This window comes from Emydura macquarii, unplaced genomic scaffold, assembly GCF_026122565.2.
Source record: "Emydura macquarii macquarii isolate MOO-44397 ecotype Brisbane River unplaced genomic scaffold, CSIRO-AGI_Emac_v2 contig_1253, whole genome shotgun sequence".
NCBI lineage: Eukaryota > Metazoa > Chordata > Testudines > Chelidae > Emydura > Emydura macquarii.
Genome location: NW_027131390.1, coordinates 68,626,516 through 68,645,419, shown reverse-complemented (window position 1 = coordinate 68,645,419; position 18,904 = coordinate 68,626,516). Strand labels below are relative to the sequence as shown.

Sequence of the window (18,904 nt, the reverse complement as noted above, 5' to 3'; positions counted from 1 at the left end):
AGAACCAGAACTGTAACCTGTTAATGGCAAAACTTCCGTTGGCTTCAATGACACCTAGAGATGGCTGGTAGAGATGATCAACCTGAGTGTGTATACATATTTTTTCCACCTTCAGAGAAAGGAGCCAGAGCTCCGCTAAGATTTATGCTACAACTGTTGCTTAATCAGTCTTGAAATTTGAATAGTCATTACCATTCCACAGTGATAAAATCTCCATGTCACTCTTAGTTAAATCTGCCTGAAAAAAGGAAAAGTTAGTTGTCTGTTCTGGAAAAGTTTTGGCAGGGTAATCCCAGGAAGGGGTTAATGGTTGGAATTCTGGTTCAGGATAGTCAGGTATATATTCCTCAATGATGATATCATCACTCTCATTGGGACCCAGATTCTTTGTTCTTGGTATCATGTCTCTCATCTCTTGTATATCTGACTCTATGACCTGACCCTCATGACTCCATGCAGCTTCCTTCCCTATGAAATCCTCTGCAAAACAGGAATAGAAAGAGAGAAATAAAACTAGCAATCCTTAGTCGATAGAGTACCTCAGCTGCTCATGGGCTATGCTGTACACGAGTGAGAAAATATAGACTGGTGCTTTTCATAACAATTACAAATGTATCCCTCTATTATATAGCAGCTATATATTATATTGGAGGGTTAGCAAGAAAACATGATCTGTGGTGTCTGCTACATGCTGCTGGTACCCTGCTCACTGTCTCTGCCTTGTCCAACCCTACTGCTGTGACAGATGCACTACTCTCTAAAAGAGGATGGGGCTGGGATTGGGCTATGTGGTGACTCAACCCAGACAAGACCAAGGTAGTGTTGGTTGGGCAAGAGAAGTAGACTGGCCTGATGTGTTGGCCACATAGATGGCTAACTAGTGTTCTGATTTTGTAGCAGAGCCCCTTGCATGAACTTCACCCCTGTGGCTGGGCTGGCAGCTACCACACCAGCCACGCTGCAGCACAGCTTTGTGTGGAGTGAGGTTCTGCCTCTTTAAGGGCACCCATTGCCACTGATGGACAAAGCTGGAGCTGCTGCATCAGTGTAGCTCCAGTCTTCCTCCAGTCAAGGTCCCTCATCGTCACCAGCCTTCTGCCTTAACGAGAGACTGAGCCTTGAAATCATACCCAGCTCTCTTGTGTGACAATATAGAACATGATGCCTAGTTTAATGAGTGTACAACTTAACAAGAAAGGAGTTTTGATCACCACAGAGCATTTGAGAAAATGTTACATTTTTCAGGGAGGATACTGCAACCTTTAAAATGGGTTGCTTTGAAAATAAAATATTAAAACATCCTAACTTGTTTTTAATTAAACTGCATAGTGATTTATCATGGGCTTTCACTTAAATGAAGCTGACAGCGTCCTGCCCTATTGCTGATTACAGCAAAAGGAATCCTTAGCCCAATCCTTTACTGAAGGTCATTAATTCCAGTGGAGAAAACAGGCTGTAAATTGACTATTTCATTGAAATCTTGCAACTTCATTCTTGCATTGTTATTCACAGTGAATAGACACATTGACCTCACTTGATCTTTGTGGAAGAATCAGAGGAATCAACAAGTATTACAGACCATCTGGCATCCTACTCAGCCCCTAACGCAAAGCCATAGGAAAATATGAACTCCCTTCAGAAGCTAGATCTCTCCAGGAACTAATACCCATTCACACTTATGCCTAAATACAACATCTATCACTAGGTTTATTAGCATTATATCCATGTGGAAATGTGGTTAATGACTAAGGATTACCATATGATTCTGTGGTCTCCATAATATCACTGTCCTGTTGCTGTAGAAGCTCTGAATCTGCATTATAAACTAAAAAGTTGATTTCCATTGGCTCAGCTGTGTTAATATCAGGAGACTGGAGTACCGAATCAGTGGGAACATTTGGTGATGGAGGTGAGACAGGACAGGATTTACTAGACTGTACAGAATTTTCTCTACGTCTTGATGCTTTCTCCTGTATTCCTACATCTGCTCTTTTACTGACTTGGTCTTTACTTCTGTTATTTTCTTTTCCTGATATGTCTGTAGGAAGGTGAATGAAAGAGAGAAGTAAGCTTGCAGCCACTCATCTGTCAAATAATGGTCTTAATGGTCTTAAAGTTATAAGATGAATTTCTGGTTAAAGCTAGCACACCATCAGAGTGTCTACTAACAAGCATTGGTACATGCATATGGGGAAATAAAAAAATTTAAATTGCACTAAAGTAGTACATCTAGATTCAACCTACACTGCAACTACTTAAAGATCATTAAAATTTTATACTGCAAAACTCCAGTAAATAAAATCTTTGCCTTATCAAATTGTTCCTTCTTTACTTAGTGTAGTAGATAGACTACAATAACTAAATTCATTTACTTAATACTACCATTGGCACTGATGCAATTTAAAGCTAACAGCTTATCAAATTGGAGAGAGAAAAAGAATCTATCTTCAGTATGAACAATACCTATTATGGTCCCTCCTGACCTCTGTCAATGGGAAGGGAACTAGGTTGAACAGCTGGGTCACTGCTGCGCTGGGTTGACATGAGATATGCTAGCTATATAACATAACTAGTGTATCTCATGTCGACGTCTTCACAACACTATGTCAATGGGAGAGCATCTCTCGTTGATGCTGCCTTCCGCCTTTCGGGGAGGTGGACTAATTCAGTTGACAGGAGAGCGCTCTCCCATCGACTGAGCAGGTTTACGCAGACCCGCTCAATCGATGCCACTGCATCGACGTCTGCCTCCGCGGCAGCGTACACATGCCCTTGGTCTCTATAAAACCTTGGATATGCATGTTTTATCTTTCTAGTATCACTATTGTGTGGGCTCACATATTTTTGCAGGCCTCCAGACAGTTGTATGTGAAAATGTTGGGACCTAGAATCATCACTGTCAGTATGAAAAATGTCTTCCTAGAGGAGAGAAAAGCTATAGATTTTTGCTTTAGTGACATTTTTATGAACACTTTTTTTCACCACAGTGAATAATCTCCACTCAACTTCCCCATGACAGACTACATGAGGCTTATGACCACACAAAACATTTTGAAAAGAAACCTACAACTCTACTCTGGAGTGTTCATATTCCTCGTCTCCATACAGTTGTATCTTTTGGACACATCAAAACTTGCCCTTGTCTGCACAAACCCCAGGGAAGCTGCTGGTTAGATCATCTGTAAACCTTGAACTTTGAACACACTTGACACTGGTCCATGTTCATTTGTGTCCTGTGTTAATGAATGAGCACTGATTAACTACAACTTCATATTTGCCAATGGTCAATGAATGCTTTCTGCACATTTTTTTACTTGGTATGGGTAAGACCAAATATATATTTACTGTCCATGCTATATTTTAATAATCTGACCCACGGTACTTAAATAACATGGGACAAAATAAATGGAATTTTCTAGGATAGGCCCTTGTAAAATTTCCAAAAAAAACCCAATGACATTTCTGCAAATGGGTGCAAACACATGAAATCCAAACCTTGTCTATGGATTGGTCAAAAGATTTAACATGGGTACAATAGGAGTGTTTGAACAGTCTTCTTCAAAATTCTGGGCCTGCAAACCCGTGCAAACTGGTTCTGATATTGGAAAACAATCCTTGGAAATAACTATGTCACTTCTATACAGCTAGTGCATCCACAAGTAATTGATCTGGTATTAAAAAAAAGCCCATTTCCAAATTTTTTTAAAAACTGATTTTTTTTTTCAAATGGTGATTTATCATCATAATGTACTGGGAACTTAAAAAATACATAGCCAAAATACTTTAAAAATATTTAAATTATTTTTTTAATGACAATATCCTCCATCATCATTGAGATTCTAATCCTATCATCCCAGAATTAAAGACATTCTGATGGAAAAAGGTACATTGACATAGTGTTGACCTGCACTGCTGTCAAACATGAAGAAAGGCAAAAAAAGCAACCTACAATGGTTCTTTCCCACAGAAATCAATGACATGACATTGCATCAATAATATAATACGCTCTTTATGTAGGCCGACCAGAAAGTAATTCTATATGCTATATATTCATGTGAATTTAAAATAAAAATCCAGGGATAAATCATAAGTAAACCCCACAGGAATTTCCTAATAAGCTTATTTTACTGAAAGTATATCATAGTGTCTAAGTCATTCTGATTGACTTTCAATCACTTTTAATGCTAGCAATAAATGTCAGTATCTCATAGCTATTTAGGTGGTGACTCCTTCTCACTTCCGGGTTCTGAAACAAGTTTTATCACAGTATACGACATCACAAATGCCATAAATTCCGCTGCAAACTGTGTTAACCATGGTGCTTTCAATGTCACAGCATAACATTACATATATTGGGATACCTTCAGTAAACTAGAAAGTTTTGAGGATTTCTCAGACAGACAAAATATTTTTTTCAAAGGTTGGTTGAAACTTATTTGCATACTGAATGCCCTCTGAGTGTAGTTATCATTATTAGTTATTACTGTAGTGCCTACAAGCCCTAGTCAGGGACCCGATTGCACTATGCACTGTACAAACACAGAACAAAAAGCCTGCCCGGTCCCAAAGAGTTTACAATCTAAGTATAGACAAAAGACAATCAATAGATACAAATAAACTCACAGGGGAGTACCAGAAAGCAATGAGTCATATTGGTTGGCATGATGGGCAGTGGTGTCAGAACACCAACAACCTAACTGTTGCCAAGTTTTTTGTAGGCACCATGTCAAAGGAGAATTTTGAGGAGGGTTTTGGAGGAGAATAATGAGTTAGTTGTGTAGATGTTTGCACGGAGTTTCTCCCATGCGTGAGGAACAATATGTTTATTGGAGGCTTTCAGCACAGAAAGCTGGACTTAATTCTGTTTTTATTTTTGCTTTGCAGTTGAGCTTTAACGTGGCAGTTCATTTAAAAAAACAGGCAAGTCAAAATAATTTAGAAAGTAGAAGAAATATTTAAGGAGCATATCTGGGAAATAGTTGTTCATGGCCAAATAATTATGCATATGGAATGGTATATTTTTCCAGTCTAATAACAACAATCTATAAATTATGGTATACAATATTCAGACAATGGTCATTGTCTATAACCTATCAGCAAAGATTACACAGGACAGGTTTCCTCAAGGATGGCAAGCAGATGTTGAACATCCATTCCTCATAATCAAGCTAAGAGGATGGTCCAATGAGAATCATTAATAATTAGGGGTCTACCAAATTTTCAGCCATGAAAAGTGCATCACGGACTGTGAAATCTGGTCTGTCCCATGAAATCTGGTCTCCAGCTGCCCAACTCTTAAGGCAGAGCAGAGAGTGGTGGCTGGTGGTTGGGCACCCAACTTAGGCAGAGTCGCCACTAGCAGCAGTGAAGAAGTAAAGGTGGCAATACTGCAACCCCCTAAAAAGCTTGTGACCCTCTTTTGGGGGTTTGAGAAACGCCACGGAGAAACCCCACATATTTCCTGGATGGGTGATGGCATAAACATCAAATTTCATAGATGTTACCTTCGAAAAATGTGTGATTTCTCCATGATTTAAGCATACCCCTATTAATAACAGACCAGAGTCATTCTGGAGAGATAATTATTAGGACTCCTTGAAAATTTTCCATGAAAACTGGGTTTCAACTGAAAATTGGGTTTTTAACCAAATAAATTTTGATTCTTTTGTTAAAAAAAAAAAATGAATGTCCAAAAATGTAAAAGCTTTTGATTTTCAGTTTTCATCTGAGAACCAGAATATTTCAACTTGAAAATTTCTGTTTGGATATGCTGCTATGGTGCCCCAGGGGAGCTGTAGTCCAATTGCCTCATGTTCTCACTTGCTTTTCATGGGCTGGGCTTCCCAACGAGACTTTATCTCCCACAATACAGCATGGCCATGGAACTCCCATGATGCACCACTTTCCCTCCCCAAGAGAGGAGACCATTGTGCCCCTTATGGAGAATAACGGGAGCATGAAGCAATCAAGATACAACTCCCATGAGGCAGCATGCCATTATTTCAAAATAGAAATATTTCAGTTTTCATGGGGTTTTTTTGCTGAAAAGTCAATTGTCTCAGGGGAGGGTGGGAACCAGCTCAAATTACTATACATCATCTTTTGTGAATAATTATATCAGTCTTGATGCCTACATTTCAATGGCATTGTCCTTCTTTTAAAATAATGTTTCTAGCTACTATTTTCTAGTATATAATCATGTTTTATAGAAAGTATTTTCTTAATGAAAGCACAGGAATGGTGTAGGAAATAAGGCACTACTTCACTGGATGTACACAGTGTGGAGTATTAATTGAAACCTCCAAACCTCCAGAACCATGCATTGCAGAGGAGTGTTTCTTAAAAGAAATTGGAGCGGACTAATTGAGTTCCATGGAGTTACACCACAAGGAATCTGGTCCTACATATGAATTTAGTGTTCATAAAAGATGCCAGACTGAATTCCTTGGAGAATTAAGTCTTCTGTACTGCACAGCAAAGGAAGAATACTAAGACCAGCAGCTATGCCAAGTTCCCTGTACTGCCCCACTCATGTGCCTTACTCTGATCAGTTCAGTCAGAAGGTATGAAACAGCAGCATGCTGCTGTAGAGAGGACAATGAACTGACAGTCAGATTCTAGATCTATTCCAAACTCTTCCATTGACTCACTATGTGACGTAAGGCACATTGCTTGACCTCACTATGCATCAGTTCCCTATCTGCTTTTTGATCTATGGATTAAAAGTTCTATGCAAATATGCTAAGTATGATTATTTTTGTAGAACTGGATATTCAGTTGAAAATAACTGATTCCTCCAATCACTGACAATTATTAATAATAAGCTTTAAATCCAAAAATCTTAAGAAAAATGCTGACTTGCAATTTAATTTTTATATGAAAATCCCTGTCTTTCAAGTTCTTTGTCCTGAGTATAACTACACTATCTGAGTGATTTCATATGGTATTTTTAACCTTTGATCGTGACATTTGTGTTATTTCCTGCTTTCTGAATAGGTCAATAGTTCCCAGTCGCTAAAATCAATTTAGAGATCATTTACTCTGATGGAACAACCTCTAAAACTTGTCTGAGCGTCTTTACAGTCAAAATTGTTACCAAGTATTGTTGCTGCAATTATCAACTGCCACCACCGTTATCTGTTGAAATATGCACAAGATTGAATAGTCTCTATTATAAAAGTGCTGAAGTGAACAAAGACAGATTATATGGTGATTAGGGGTTTGGAATATTAATTAAACATCAAGGCTTTCATATTAGAATCCCAGATGTTTGATCACTATTAGAATCCCCTGGTAACTGATCCCCTTAAAAGGTCTCAGAAACATTCCACCAATCCTCCAGTGGCGAAAGGTTGAAGACCTTTAAGCTGTAGAGCACTGAGTTCCTATGCATCAATTATACAAGACACGGCCTTTTTAGCAAAATAGAGTCATTCATTTAGTGGGCCTTCTGTTAAGGAAGGTCTTGAACAGCTGTCTAAGTCGGTTGTGTGTGAACACTTTCCTTACCAACAGGGGTCCTTTGAAAGATAAAGTGTTTTGCTCCCGCACAAGCTGTTTACTCTGAATCAACATTCTAGAGAGTTACTATCGCTTCACAATGGGGCAGTGCAAGCAGCCCCAACCACTGACAGCTCTTCATGCAAGTTTCCATGACAAAACCACCACCAGCTGGGGCTGGATCCTCTGCTCTGTTCTGCCCTGCTGAGGCATGCCATGGACACTGTCAGCCCCAAAACCTGAGCAGAGTGACCCCCTAGCTAGTGCTATAGCTTTTGAGACAATGTGTTGACTTGGTGGGGGCAAGAAGCAGTGAGTTCAAATCCTCTCAGGAATTTTTAGTTTCCTTTCTTTTCTAAAATTTAATTTAATTGGTACCCATGTATTATTATTTACTATTAATTATTATTATTATTATTAAGAGAGGCCATTCCTCCCAACTCCATGGAGCTATGTTATCAGTTTGGAGAGCAGTGTCGTGTGTGCAAAGTCTACAGGCAGAAGTGCAGATGGCCCGTTTTAGAGTAGATGTGCTATTGTCAAAGTCAGCTTGGGAAGCAGGTATGGAGATCCCTACTAACGGCAGGAATGGCTGCTAGCACAGAACTTCCGTGATAACAGACATAGCCTTCTTAATAACACATCTAGCTCTGTGGTTTATAATACATTATCCAGCTAAAAAGGACAGTGGCAATGGAACACCCCTGTGGCCTGCTGGTGATTTATTGCCAGTTTTTCCTTCCTCACTATGTGCTAAAGTTAACATCTGGATCAGATGCAACTTCAGTAGTAAACCCAGAGCAACCTCAGAACTTTTCAGAAAGAGAAGAGACAAGAACAGCAGCATGAGATCTAAAAGTGCCATAAATCACAGAAATACCAGAAGTGCAAAGAAATGCAGGTAGACCTCTAACTAGGCTGAGGTGAATTCAGGCTGAGGAAAATAAGACACCCCTGAATATTCACTTAAAGCTCAAGTCAAACTTGTGTGGGATCTGAAAGGAATTTAGTTATCGTTTTTGTTTTGTTTTGTTTTTCCTTTTGGCACACAACTGTCCTTCTGGGTTCCAGGCAAGAACTATGAGCCCAACCCAACTCACTCTGAAATCAACAGACAAACTCACATTCACTCCAACGGGGCTGGACTGGGCCCTAAATGAGTAGCGTCAAAACACTATTTTGTGATATTATCAATTCTTGTGACATTTGGAGCCCAACCAGAAGCAGAAAGTATTGGAAGAATGAACCACATGTGAAAGATATTGGTTACATCTCTTAATGCCCTACTGGAAGGTGCTTAGATACTATAGTGATGAAGGCAATATAATAACCTTTGTAGAGCAGAAGTCTCACAAGAAAGTTAGTTCTTGCAAGATTCTTGAGTCTGGTTTTGGAGGCCCGAGAGTACCATATAAGTTGGCTTGGCTCTTTTCTTTGGTGCCTGTGATGAGGTGTGCAACCTGGTAGGTAATGAGGGCTTGAGAGGCCAGTTAGGTCACCTGGCATCACTTGAGAGAAAGAGAACCAGGGTTAATTGAGAATGAAGCCCAGCTGGGAAAGGGTTGGGAAAGCACACAAAGCCAGAAGGCTGAAAGCAGAATGCAGCTGCAGGGGAAGGACTCTGCAGTTGTTCCATGGGAGGAAGGAACTCCTCTGGGAACAAGGAGGAAGTCCAGGGGAAGAGTAAGTCCTGGGATCCTGTCCTGGAGTAGCCAGAGGACACTGTGCAGAGAAGAAATCTGGACAGTGGTCCTGTTGGACTAAAGGGGTGGACTAAATGGTGACCTGGTCAAGTTACCAGAAGAAAGATCATCGCAGAGCGAGCAATGAGCAGCAAGGGGGATGCAGCAACGATGCTACATTCCCAGACCTACATGCATGGAGGAGCACTAGCGTTAAGTGGCAACCACATTGCAGTGCCTTTAACTTGTGTTCCAGAATCTAAGCTTCCATTTCAAAAAACGTTAAGTTCCTAGTCCTTCGGGCTGTAAAGATAACCCTCAGTTGTGCAAAGGGTTTGGACTGTAATGCAAAATCTGGTTGATGGTCTTTAAACATCTTTTCTCTCTTCTGAAGAGAAAGAAAATAGAGCCACAAACAAAACAGCTCCAAAAGAAATGGATTTATGCTGAAGATATTAGCATGGCCTCTGTGAGGAGCCAAACTTCTCCAATAAAGCCATTATGCTGCTCAGTTCCAATTTCTTGCTGCTCGCTTGCACTTCCTTTTTATATGGATCCAGGCTCATCCTGGGCAGACTAATGGGTTCCAGATGTTTAGTGGTTCTGCTGGGTAACCCTGGCCTCTCTGTATAGAACCCCAAGTTATTTAACCCAGATACTCTCTTGTCCTTTCCAGGATGCAGAGGGATATTATAGCAAATAGCTACCAGTCCTTATAATGGAATCAAGTATATGGTATTCAACCATATCAACATATCATTTTGTGCCTACCAATACACAGCATGAGACTCGGTGGACACACGTTTCCTACAAATTCTACAATGAATTCTTAGTTCACATTTCAATAGACTAAGTCCTCCATTGAAATGATATTTGCAAGGAGTATAGCAATTAGCAATAGTAGTTAATAAATATTATGAGCCATTTCAGTTTATTGAAATTCCCTGTAAGCTTGGCTTAAGGACCATGCATGCTAAAGTATCACCTTCTCTTCAAGAGTATTAAAGTGCACGATAGCTGAACACTTCCTCTGCTGAGAGGTTTTGATTTGAGGCCACCCATAAGAAGTAGTGAAATGAACCATTACATGCTTACAAAGGAGAGGTAGAAGCCACAAAAAGAGCATTCATAGACTTAGTTACAAATATTAAGGACTTTTATGATTTCAGTATTGTGACAAGTACTGTTCCAATAAGACATTCCTACTATAGAGCACCTTTAATATTTATCTGCTACAATTCTTAGATAGTGAAATACACCCCTGTGCAGAGGGCCAGCAGAAGATATATACACCATTAAATTCCCTCTTAAACTACTTAAATGGTTCAGGCCTTAAGAGGCCTTGTCACTCTGCACAGTGGAATTCCAGCCAGAAATAATAATAGGTGGATGCCAAAATATGTTAAATCTAAGTCCATATACAGTGTTTATTTAGCACGACTCATTCATTGATTGTTTATATTATTCTTTCTTAATTTTATTTCACAAAAGGTAAGCAGAGACAATGACGGCTACACTCAAACATAGTAATGGCTGATTTAATAACTCTATAACACAATCGAATTCCAAATATGCTTAGCAAAACGAGTAAGCGAAGAAACAAAAGATTGCACAAAACAGGACACCTTATCATACCTTATCAATGAGGGGACCATGCTATATGTTAAACATCAGATTGTCAAACAGACAACAACCATAATCAACTCAGCATAACACTGAGTGATGAGTGATGATCCCAAAATCAGTGTAGTGAGGGTTCTGCATACTGTTCAACTAAAAAAAGCCAAATCTATTTGTAAGTTTGTTTATCCTTTTACATATGACTTCTGCATATTTAGTTATTTTTAATAAACTGCTACTCCAAAGATTTAAAATGAAGAGGCTTTTTTCCATGATCTGAATTAACTTTGCACAGGAGTGGCTCTAAGGAGCCATAGCTTATTGTAGTGACAAGCTGCACTGGAAAGGTACTATATGCCCAAGTACGTTATGTCTGATTCAAGTTCCACTTTGAGCTCATCTGTCAAAACTGCACTCACTCTGGAGAAGACAACTGCCCAAAACTGCAGAACAGCTGGCTAACCCTATAACTGAGTGAGCAGCTTCGCGTCTCTCTTTTTTTGACTTCCAGTGGACAGCTGATGTTAAAGGGGTGACTTTTCAGCCTTGTTGGGGTCCAAGATGCTTAGATCAATAGATCCATTTTGCTTTCCTCAACAAACAAAGCCATTTTTAATCCTACATCTTAACTTCTAAATTCCTTAAGATTCATAGCCTGATCCTCCATTATTTTGAGCACAAAGTTTTGGCCCTGGTGACTGTAACTGCATTATTGTAACAATTTGCAATAAAAGTATTGGACAATGGAGTACCGATTTCCTATACTGCACATTTCCTATACTGCAGCTTATAAAAATCTTCCCAGTTCATATTTAATCCTGCCATGGCAGGCACAGAATACTTTGAACCTGTGATTTTGGCTAATATAGTATGAATTCAATGTGGACAGCGGTATGAACATTGTAATTTAATATAGGAAACTGCATAATCCCCACCTCCCTTTTCTAAATGGCACCTCTGAAGAGTGGCTGTTGAGAAGCACAGTGCTTTACTACGGAGTGTCTGACATTCCTTCTCCTCCCTCACTCCCACAAATCTATTTGTGTTTCACAGGACAAAAACATAAGAGGAAACAGTGCTAGTATTGCATTTAAAGAACTGCAAACATGTTAGATGCTGAAAAGTGAAGCCACCACTGCAAACATTATAAATAAGAAATATGCATATAATACAATGATATGGGTTTTTAGAGGTCAAGAGGGGGTTTGAAGGATAAAATGAACATGTACTGTAAGTAGAGGAAGGGGTCAGGAATAACTTAGAGGATGTTCCCCATGGGTATAGCATACCTTGCACAGCTAACTCTTTCCACCTTTCTTTGTTTTCTTGAATGATCTGCACCAAGTTGTCCTTAAAGCTTGTTAGGTCTACCGTTGCTAAAGAATTTTCTGTGGAAGTCCCTCCATCACTTGTGGTACTTTTAACACTGGGTCTTCTTTGTGCATCAGCATTGCTTATTGTTCCCAAGCTATGCTGGCTAGAGAAGCAAGAAAACTCGACATTATGAAGAGAGTCGGGCGGGGGGTGTCTCAATTATACAAGAACAGTTCATTTACGTTGATTCTTTAGGATCTATATAAATCACTAACTAGAAAACTAGCCTTGGTCAAGGAAAATATCAGAGACATTTCCTTATGAAACAAATTGTTTCCTGTGAACAATTCTTAATGCCATGTTATGAGGGAATGACTACAAAAATGTGGCAGTGCTCCAACCTCCTGGCTAAGTACTTGGAAGAATTTTAAGGTAGCAAGTTTGGTAGAAGATTTCTCTGCAACACTTTGAAATGAGCAGTGCCCAGGGGCGTGCACAGGAATTTAAATTTAACCCCTTTTAGAAGGGCATGTCCGGTGTCCCACCCCTCCCACCACCCACCCTGCTAGGAGCTCTCTCTTCCTTGCCCTGGCCCAGCCCTGGCAGGAGCTCACTCCCCCCTCTCAACCGCAAGGCCCCAGGGACGGAGGTGTTCTTTGGGGGGAGGGCTCCGTGCCCCTTCTTGACCCCCCCCTTGTGCACGCCCCTGGTGATGCCAATCTGCACACACGGGAGTGACATTTGCTGCTGATCTATGCCAGAAAAACAGGACATGACAGAGCAAATTCCGCTTTCAGATGCATGTGGTTGGCTTCAGTTGGGAACACACCACAGGAGCTCTGTGCATGTTATCTAAAGGCAGGATTTGGTTCGATTACCTTAAATCACAATGCTTCAAAATGCACCAGTAAAGCAGGACTAGGCGTTAAGAAATGTGTTGAAATATTAACCACAAAATTTGGTATTATCACCAAGCAACAGGTACTGCATCAGGTCAGAGAATGTGTGTGCGTGCATACATGTGAGAAATCGATATATTCTAAATGAATTCTCTTTTAACACCAAAAGGAGGGGCCTATTTCATGGCCAAGTCATGTCATATCCATTTTTTTGTTTGCCTGTTATGATCTCAAAGATTTAGCACAAAAGAGTAAATGGGCTCCCATTTTCCCAGCAAGGAGAAAGTACAGTTTCAAGTAACATTTCATTGAAGGTATAAGGATGGTGTAAGAACTGCAAATTAAAACCTCGCTGTGCCCCAGAGGGGTTAAATGGAAAGGGTATGGTGTAATTAAAATGTTTTTTCAGTCAATAGTTTAAAATTTACCCCATATATTAGTGGTTTCTAGCTATTGGAATATGTGCATCAGTGCCGGTACAGACTTCTGTGTATAATATTCAAGGATTCCCATTCCTTCCATAGGGCCTGCTTCTGCATCCCTTATTTAAGCAAATCTCCCTTAGCCCTCAATGGGAATTTTGTGCAAATAAGGACTGCAGGATCAGGTGCCTATTGCTGAACCTCTGTGCAAGGTCTCGATGCAATGCCTCTGCCCACCTCTCCTGCAGTTATGCACACTAATGTGGAACTGGGGGTTCAAGCTGCCTGAACTCCAGTCAGAGAAAAAGAGAGCAGTGAAACAGTATGTAGCACCACTGATGGCTTAGTCTAGCACATTTGTCCAAAATGGTTGGGAACATGGCCAACAACAGATATGCACGAATAAGTTAATCATAACAAAGCAAAGCTGTAGCCACATCATTCTGATTCTACTAAATCTAACTAATACACTAAGGAATAACTGCAGTGGTTTTATAGTGGTATACTACCGTGAAGGGTTAAATCCACACATTCAAAAGAAAATGTGAAAGTTGACACTTCCTAGGCTTTGCTTTAAGGAGAAATGGCCCAGTATTTTTTATGATGGAAGAGAACCAGCAAACATTTTCTTATTGTATGAAGAAAATTCAACTTCATGTCCATAGAGATGGGTACTTTGTTCGTTATTGTGTTTTTTCCCTTCCATACACATAGTGTCCTTGTGCAGTACAGGAACATAGTAGACAGCTACAATTACAAGATATTGCCACTAGGTGGCAACACTGTATAACTATTCACGTCAGACGTCTGCAAATATGAACAGATTAGAAAATAATTATGCTGATGTTGCTAATAACGTTATTTTACAAAGAATCACAAAGCAGAAGGAGGGTAAAGTGTTCAAACCTGTGTGCCCCAAAGGCAGAATTTTCAGATTTTGAAGCTTCCTCTATAAGAGGAATAACAATTTTCTCCATTGAGTCCGTTAGAAGAGAAAATGTGGGCTCTACTATGAAATCAATGAAACCTGAAAAGCAGAAAGAGATGAATTCAGGTTGTACATTTTTCCAGGTCTCAAAGCCAATGACTAATCTCCTTCTTTATTCACAAACTGGCTCCAACTTCAGAAACCACAGATTAGCAAACTCCAAAGAGAAATGTCACCAAATGACATCAGTAATATCTGATCAAGTCAGAAAATGCTGGACTTCTATGTTTAATATCAGAATAGTGTTATGAAGACAAACGCAATCCAGATTCAATATACTTGGAATAATTTTTCTCTCTCTGTGTAATTTCCATCGTTATTAGTGTGATGCTGAGGAAAACAAAATAACACCTGGAGAGGTAAATGCTAATATTTACAGCTTTTCACTTGGGTGTCCACTGAACCCAGTGCATTTCACAATAAGCGTTTCAGTGGAAACTGCAATTAATTACTGAATAAAAGGGAAGCCATGACTGAGCCAATGGGCAAGAAGTCAGACTGCCAATGTTACCATTCAGAGTCTCATGCCAATGAGTCAATATTCCAAATTGCTGTTTATTATTCTATGGAAGTAAAGTGTTATTTCACAGCATGTGTAGGAGTGTTCTGTCAAATCAGTGAAGAGAACAAGTAATATCCCTAGGAGACAGCATTCATCCCACAACTCTAAGATGTCAGCGCTGAACAATGTATTTTACATTTTAAAGTGCTCATCAAGGTAGAGAGTGACATAGCTAGAGAGAAGGAGGCATTATCCTCTGCTGAGCACTTAACAGACAAAATTCAGGTAGAACATGAGATAGCAATGGACTTCAGGCCCTCTTCACACTCTAACTAATGCACCACTGCACAAAGGCGAGCAACAGGCTTAAGCTCAAGTGTTTTGCCACTTGAGTCTGGCTGGAAAAGGAATGGGATGTTAATACTTATTAAATTGCAAGATGGTACTGGAGGATACTGTTCAGTTCAAGGAGATGACATTTTAAAATACAGTATCGTTCCAGGATTATTTGTTGGGACATGTTGACATTTGTGAAAGACACTTTTCAAGGCATGTTTTCCTCAGCATACCTTTAGAGTTTATACCTGTTAATGGCCCCATAAAACTTTAAAGTAATTATTTTTATTTCTATTTTACAGATGATGGTGGAAGGTAAGGGCCTGCATTTCACATCTGAAAAATCACGCCCTAATTCACTATCCCAAGGTGTTTATACAGCACCTAGCACAATGAGATCATGATCTTTGATTGGGGCCCTTAAGTGGTACTAAAATACAAAAGATTACTATCTAATAACAATAGGCCCTAAAACCAGGCAAACACCTACTTGAGCATTCTAATTGAATTCACTGGGTTTACTCATGTTCCCATATAAATGGTTTTAGGATCAGGGGCCCAATCAACAGCAGAGCTGGGATTAGATTTCAGGAGTTTTATTGACTTCCAGTTACTGGCTTAGTCCACTATACCATACTGCCTTAGAAATTAGTGTTTTGAAAAAAAACTAGTCTGGCTCTGTCTAAGAAGAGTAAAGAATCTTGAATAGGTCTGTTGTGCTTTTCTATGTGAAATTTAAAAATAAATTCTGAATCTTATTTGTTCATAATGTGGACTAGGCCCTTTAAATGTTTTTTCAATTGTACAATTTTGAGTCTGAGACAATCAGACTTTAAAAGTAATTGAAATGGCATTTCACAAGGCTTCTTTACTGGGGGAAGTCAAATAATATTATATCTAGTTTACAGCTGGGTAAAGTGAGGTTTGGAGATAGGAAATCACTTGCCTAAGGTCACACAGTTAGCCACCGGCTTTGCTGGAGATAAATGCCAGGGGCTTGTTTGAAGGGCCTTTTGAAAACAGTGAGTTAGTTGTATCTGGCCAGACTGACTTGATGGGTACATCTAGACTGTGAAAAAAACCCCACTGCACTGAGTCTGAGGGCCTGGATCAGCTGAGTAGGGCTTGAGGGTCTAAAAATTGCATTGTAGACATTCGGACTCAGGCTGCAGGGGGGGGTGGTCTCAGACCCCCAGACTCAGCCCAAATGTCTACACTGCAATTTTATAGCCCTGCAGCCTGGGCCCTGTGAACCCAAGTCAGCTGATATGGGCCAGCCATGGTTCTTATTGCAATGCAGACATACTCATACTCATGTGACTTGGAGTTAGATGACAACTTCTCCATGCTTTGCTTTACCACATTCTAAAATGTCTGTAGTAATAGTTGGACCCCAAGAGTGCAGATTTCCAGTACCCTGATCTAATTACTAAACACCCTGTCCCAAATGCTCCATATGCCATGCTGAAAGAGCTTCATGTCTAGGGTGACCAGATGTCCCGATTTTATAGGGATAGTCCCAATATTCAGGGCTTTGTCTCATTAGGGTGACCAGACAGCAAATGTGAAAAATCGGGACAGAGGGTGGGGGGTAATAGGCACCTGTATAATATAAAGCCCCAAATATTGGGACAGTCCCTATAAAAATCAGGAAAGCTGGTCACCCTATATCTCATATAGGCACCCATTCTCCCACCTTCTGTCCCGATTTTTCATACTTGCTATCTGGTCCCTTTTGTCAACAGCATGTCACTAACATGATATGCTCTGATTTCTGTGTGTAAATATGTAGAAAGAAACGTGCTATTGGTAGTGGTATCTACAGTTTTTGGAAAACATCATGTACAGTGTGAGAATGGATGGTGACAACACTACATGCTCCTAAATGTATGAGGAAAAGAAAACAGCACTGATCATTACCTATTTGGGACTGAGCCACCATGGTAGATTTGCGGTCACAGAGTGGGGAAAATGGTAGCCCTAAAGCAGCCTCCTTGTCTCCCTGGAAAAAGCAATGTTTCATATTATAAGAATACATATACAAAGGAGAATGTATGAACACTCCTAGAATCTATCTGACCAATTACTTCTACAATTTGCTTCTTTTTCTAAACTAAAATAAGCTGTGGGTAAAATAAATCTAATATTGGCTTGTTTTAATGAAAAGGAGAGAAGAAAAGGAAAAGCCAACATTATAACAATTTTAACAATTTGTATTGAAAAGAATATATTGAAAGCAAAGCTCTTGTCAAGACCAAAGCATCTGCCACCTGCCACTGATTTAGTATTTGTCAGGGAAGGAAAATAAAAAGCATGTTTTATAAGGAGACCTTCTGCATCCTCTGAGCCTGGCTGTGGAGCACCCAGATACCATTCAACTTAACTTCTTTTGAAGAGATGGTGGGGGAGGGAAGGAGACCTTCCTGGGATTTTTCCAATTACTGAACTACACTTTACAATGCTGGGACTCCCCATTTGCCTGGAAATTCATGGATACATTTGTAACTGTAGAATTAAGTCCATTTGCAGGTGCATTTAAAGTATAGACCTTCTTATCATTTAGCACTGAGTGATAATAAGGAATGGATGTGAGAAAGTACAGAAAAATTATTGCAGTACAACTGCTTAAAAATAGCCCGCGAGATAGAGGAATATGCTTCAAATGGAAATGGAGGGTTTCAACCCCTCTTCCCTTAAAGTCCAATTGAATTCCACCACCTAAGTAACCCTGTGAATAGATATCTAGAGCTGGAGGAAGAGAGCAGAGACAAGATATCAAAAACCCTTAGGTGGCCATACATATAGAATGGGTTCAGAGAGAAAGAAGAGAGACAGAGGACCAAATTTAACTACCTGAAAGGGGGTTCTAGGGAGGATGGGGCTAGGCTGTTCTCGGTGGTGGCAGATGACAGAACAAGGAGCAACGGTCTCAAGTTGCAGGGAGGGAGGTCTAGGTTGGACATTAGGAAAAAGTTTTTTACTAGGAGGGTGGTGAAGCACTGGAATGGGTTACCTAGGGAGGTGGTGGAATCTCCATCCTTAGAGGTTTTTAAGCTGCGGCTTGACAAAGCCCTGGTTGGGATGATATAGCAGAGGTTAGTCCTGCTTTGAGCAGGGGGTTGGACTAGATGACCTCCTGAGGTCCCTTCCAACTCTAATATTCTATGATTCTATGAAATTACAGATGACCTCGTGATTATGTCTCAAATTGGTAGAGTGCCCAGAGATCCTTTCCCTCACCCTGTCCGCATACAAGGTACCCATAATTTGACTATAGGGCACAGGAGAGAGCAGGAGCAGGTAGTATTACCAGAGAAGCTAATGGTCTCCAGAGATGACTCACATGAATATAAATCAAGGAGCTGGATTCTTAGCTGGTGGAAACTGGTATCACTCCATTGATTTTAACTAGCTGAAGATTTGTTTCCATAGGCTTCTATTGCACTGAAGGTTTTATCAAAAAAAAAAAAAAAAAAAAAGCTAACTAATCTGACTTCAGTTTCATGGCTTAAGATGTTTCCAGAACTCCTCATTAGAACTGTGGCTTGATTATCTATCGTTAGGAGCATGATATTACTTACATTATCCCTGGCAAAAAACCCAATGTTAATATAACATCATGTTTGAGAAATCAAAAGTCA

The 18,904-nt window shown here is 39.9% G+C and overlaps 1 protein-coding gene across 3 annotated transcripts in view; it reads right to left on the bottom strand.

Annotated features, from left to right (window-relative positions):
* Positions 1–18,904, bottom strand: part of PDE1A (phosphodiesterase 1A) — a 245,129-nt gene that overhangs the window by 19,903 nt on the left and 206,322 nt on the right. For all 3 annotated transcript variants that reach the window (XM_067549082.1, XM_067549081.1, XM_067549083.1), the window contains 5 exons: positions 17,184–17,265; positions 14,344–14,464; positions 12,092–12,279; positions 1,757–2,038; positions 193–480 (listed from right to left, as the gene is read on the bottom strand). In XM_067549082.1, coding sequence (XP_067405183.1) covers positions 193–480; positions 1,757–2,038; positions 12,092–12,279; positions 14,344–14,464; positions 17,184–17,265 — 961 coding nt within the window. The remainder of the gene's footprint in view (positions 1–192; positions 481–1,756; positions 2,039–12,091; positions 12,280–14,343; positions 14,465–17,183; positions 17,266–18,904) is intronic.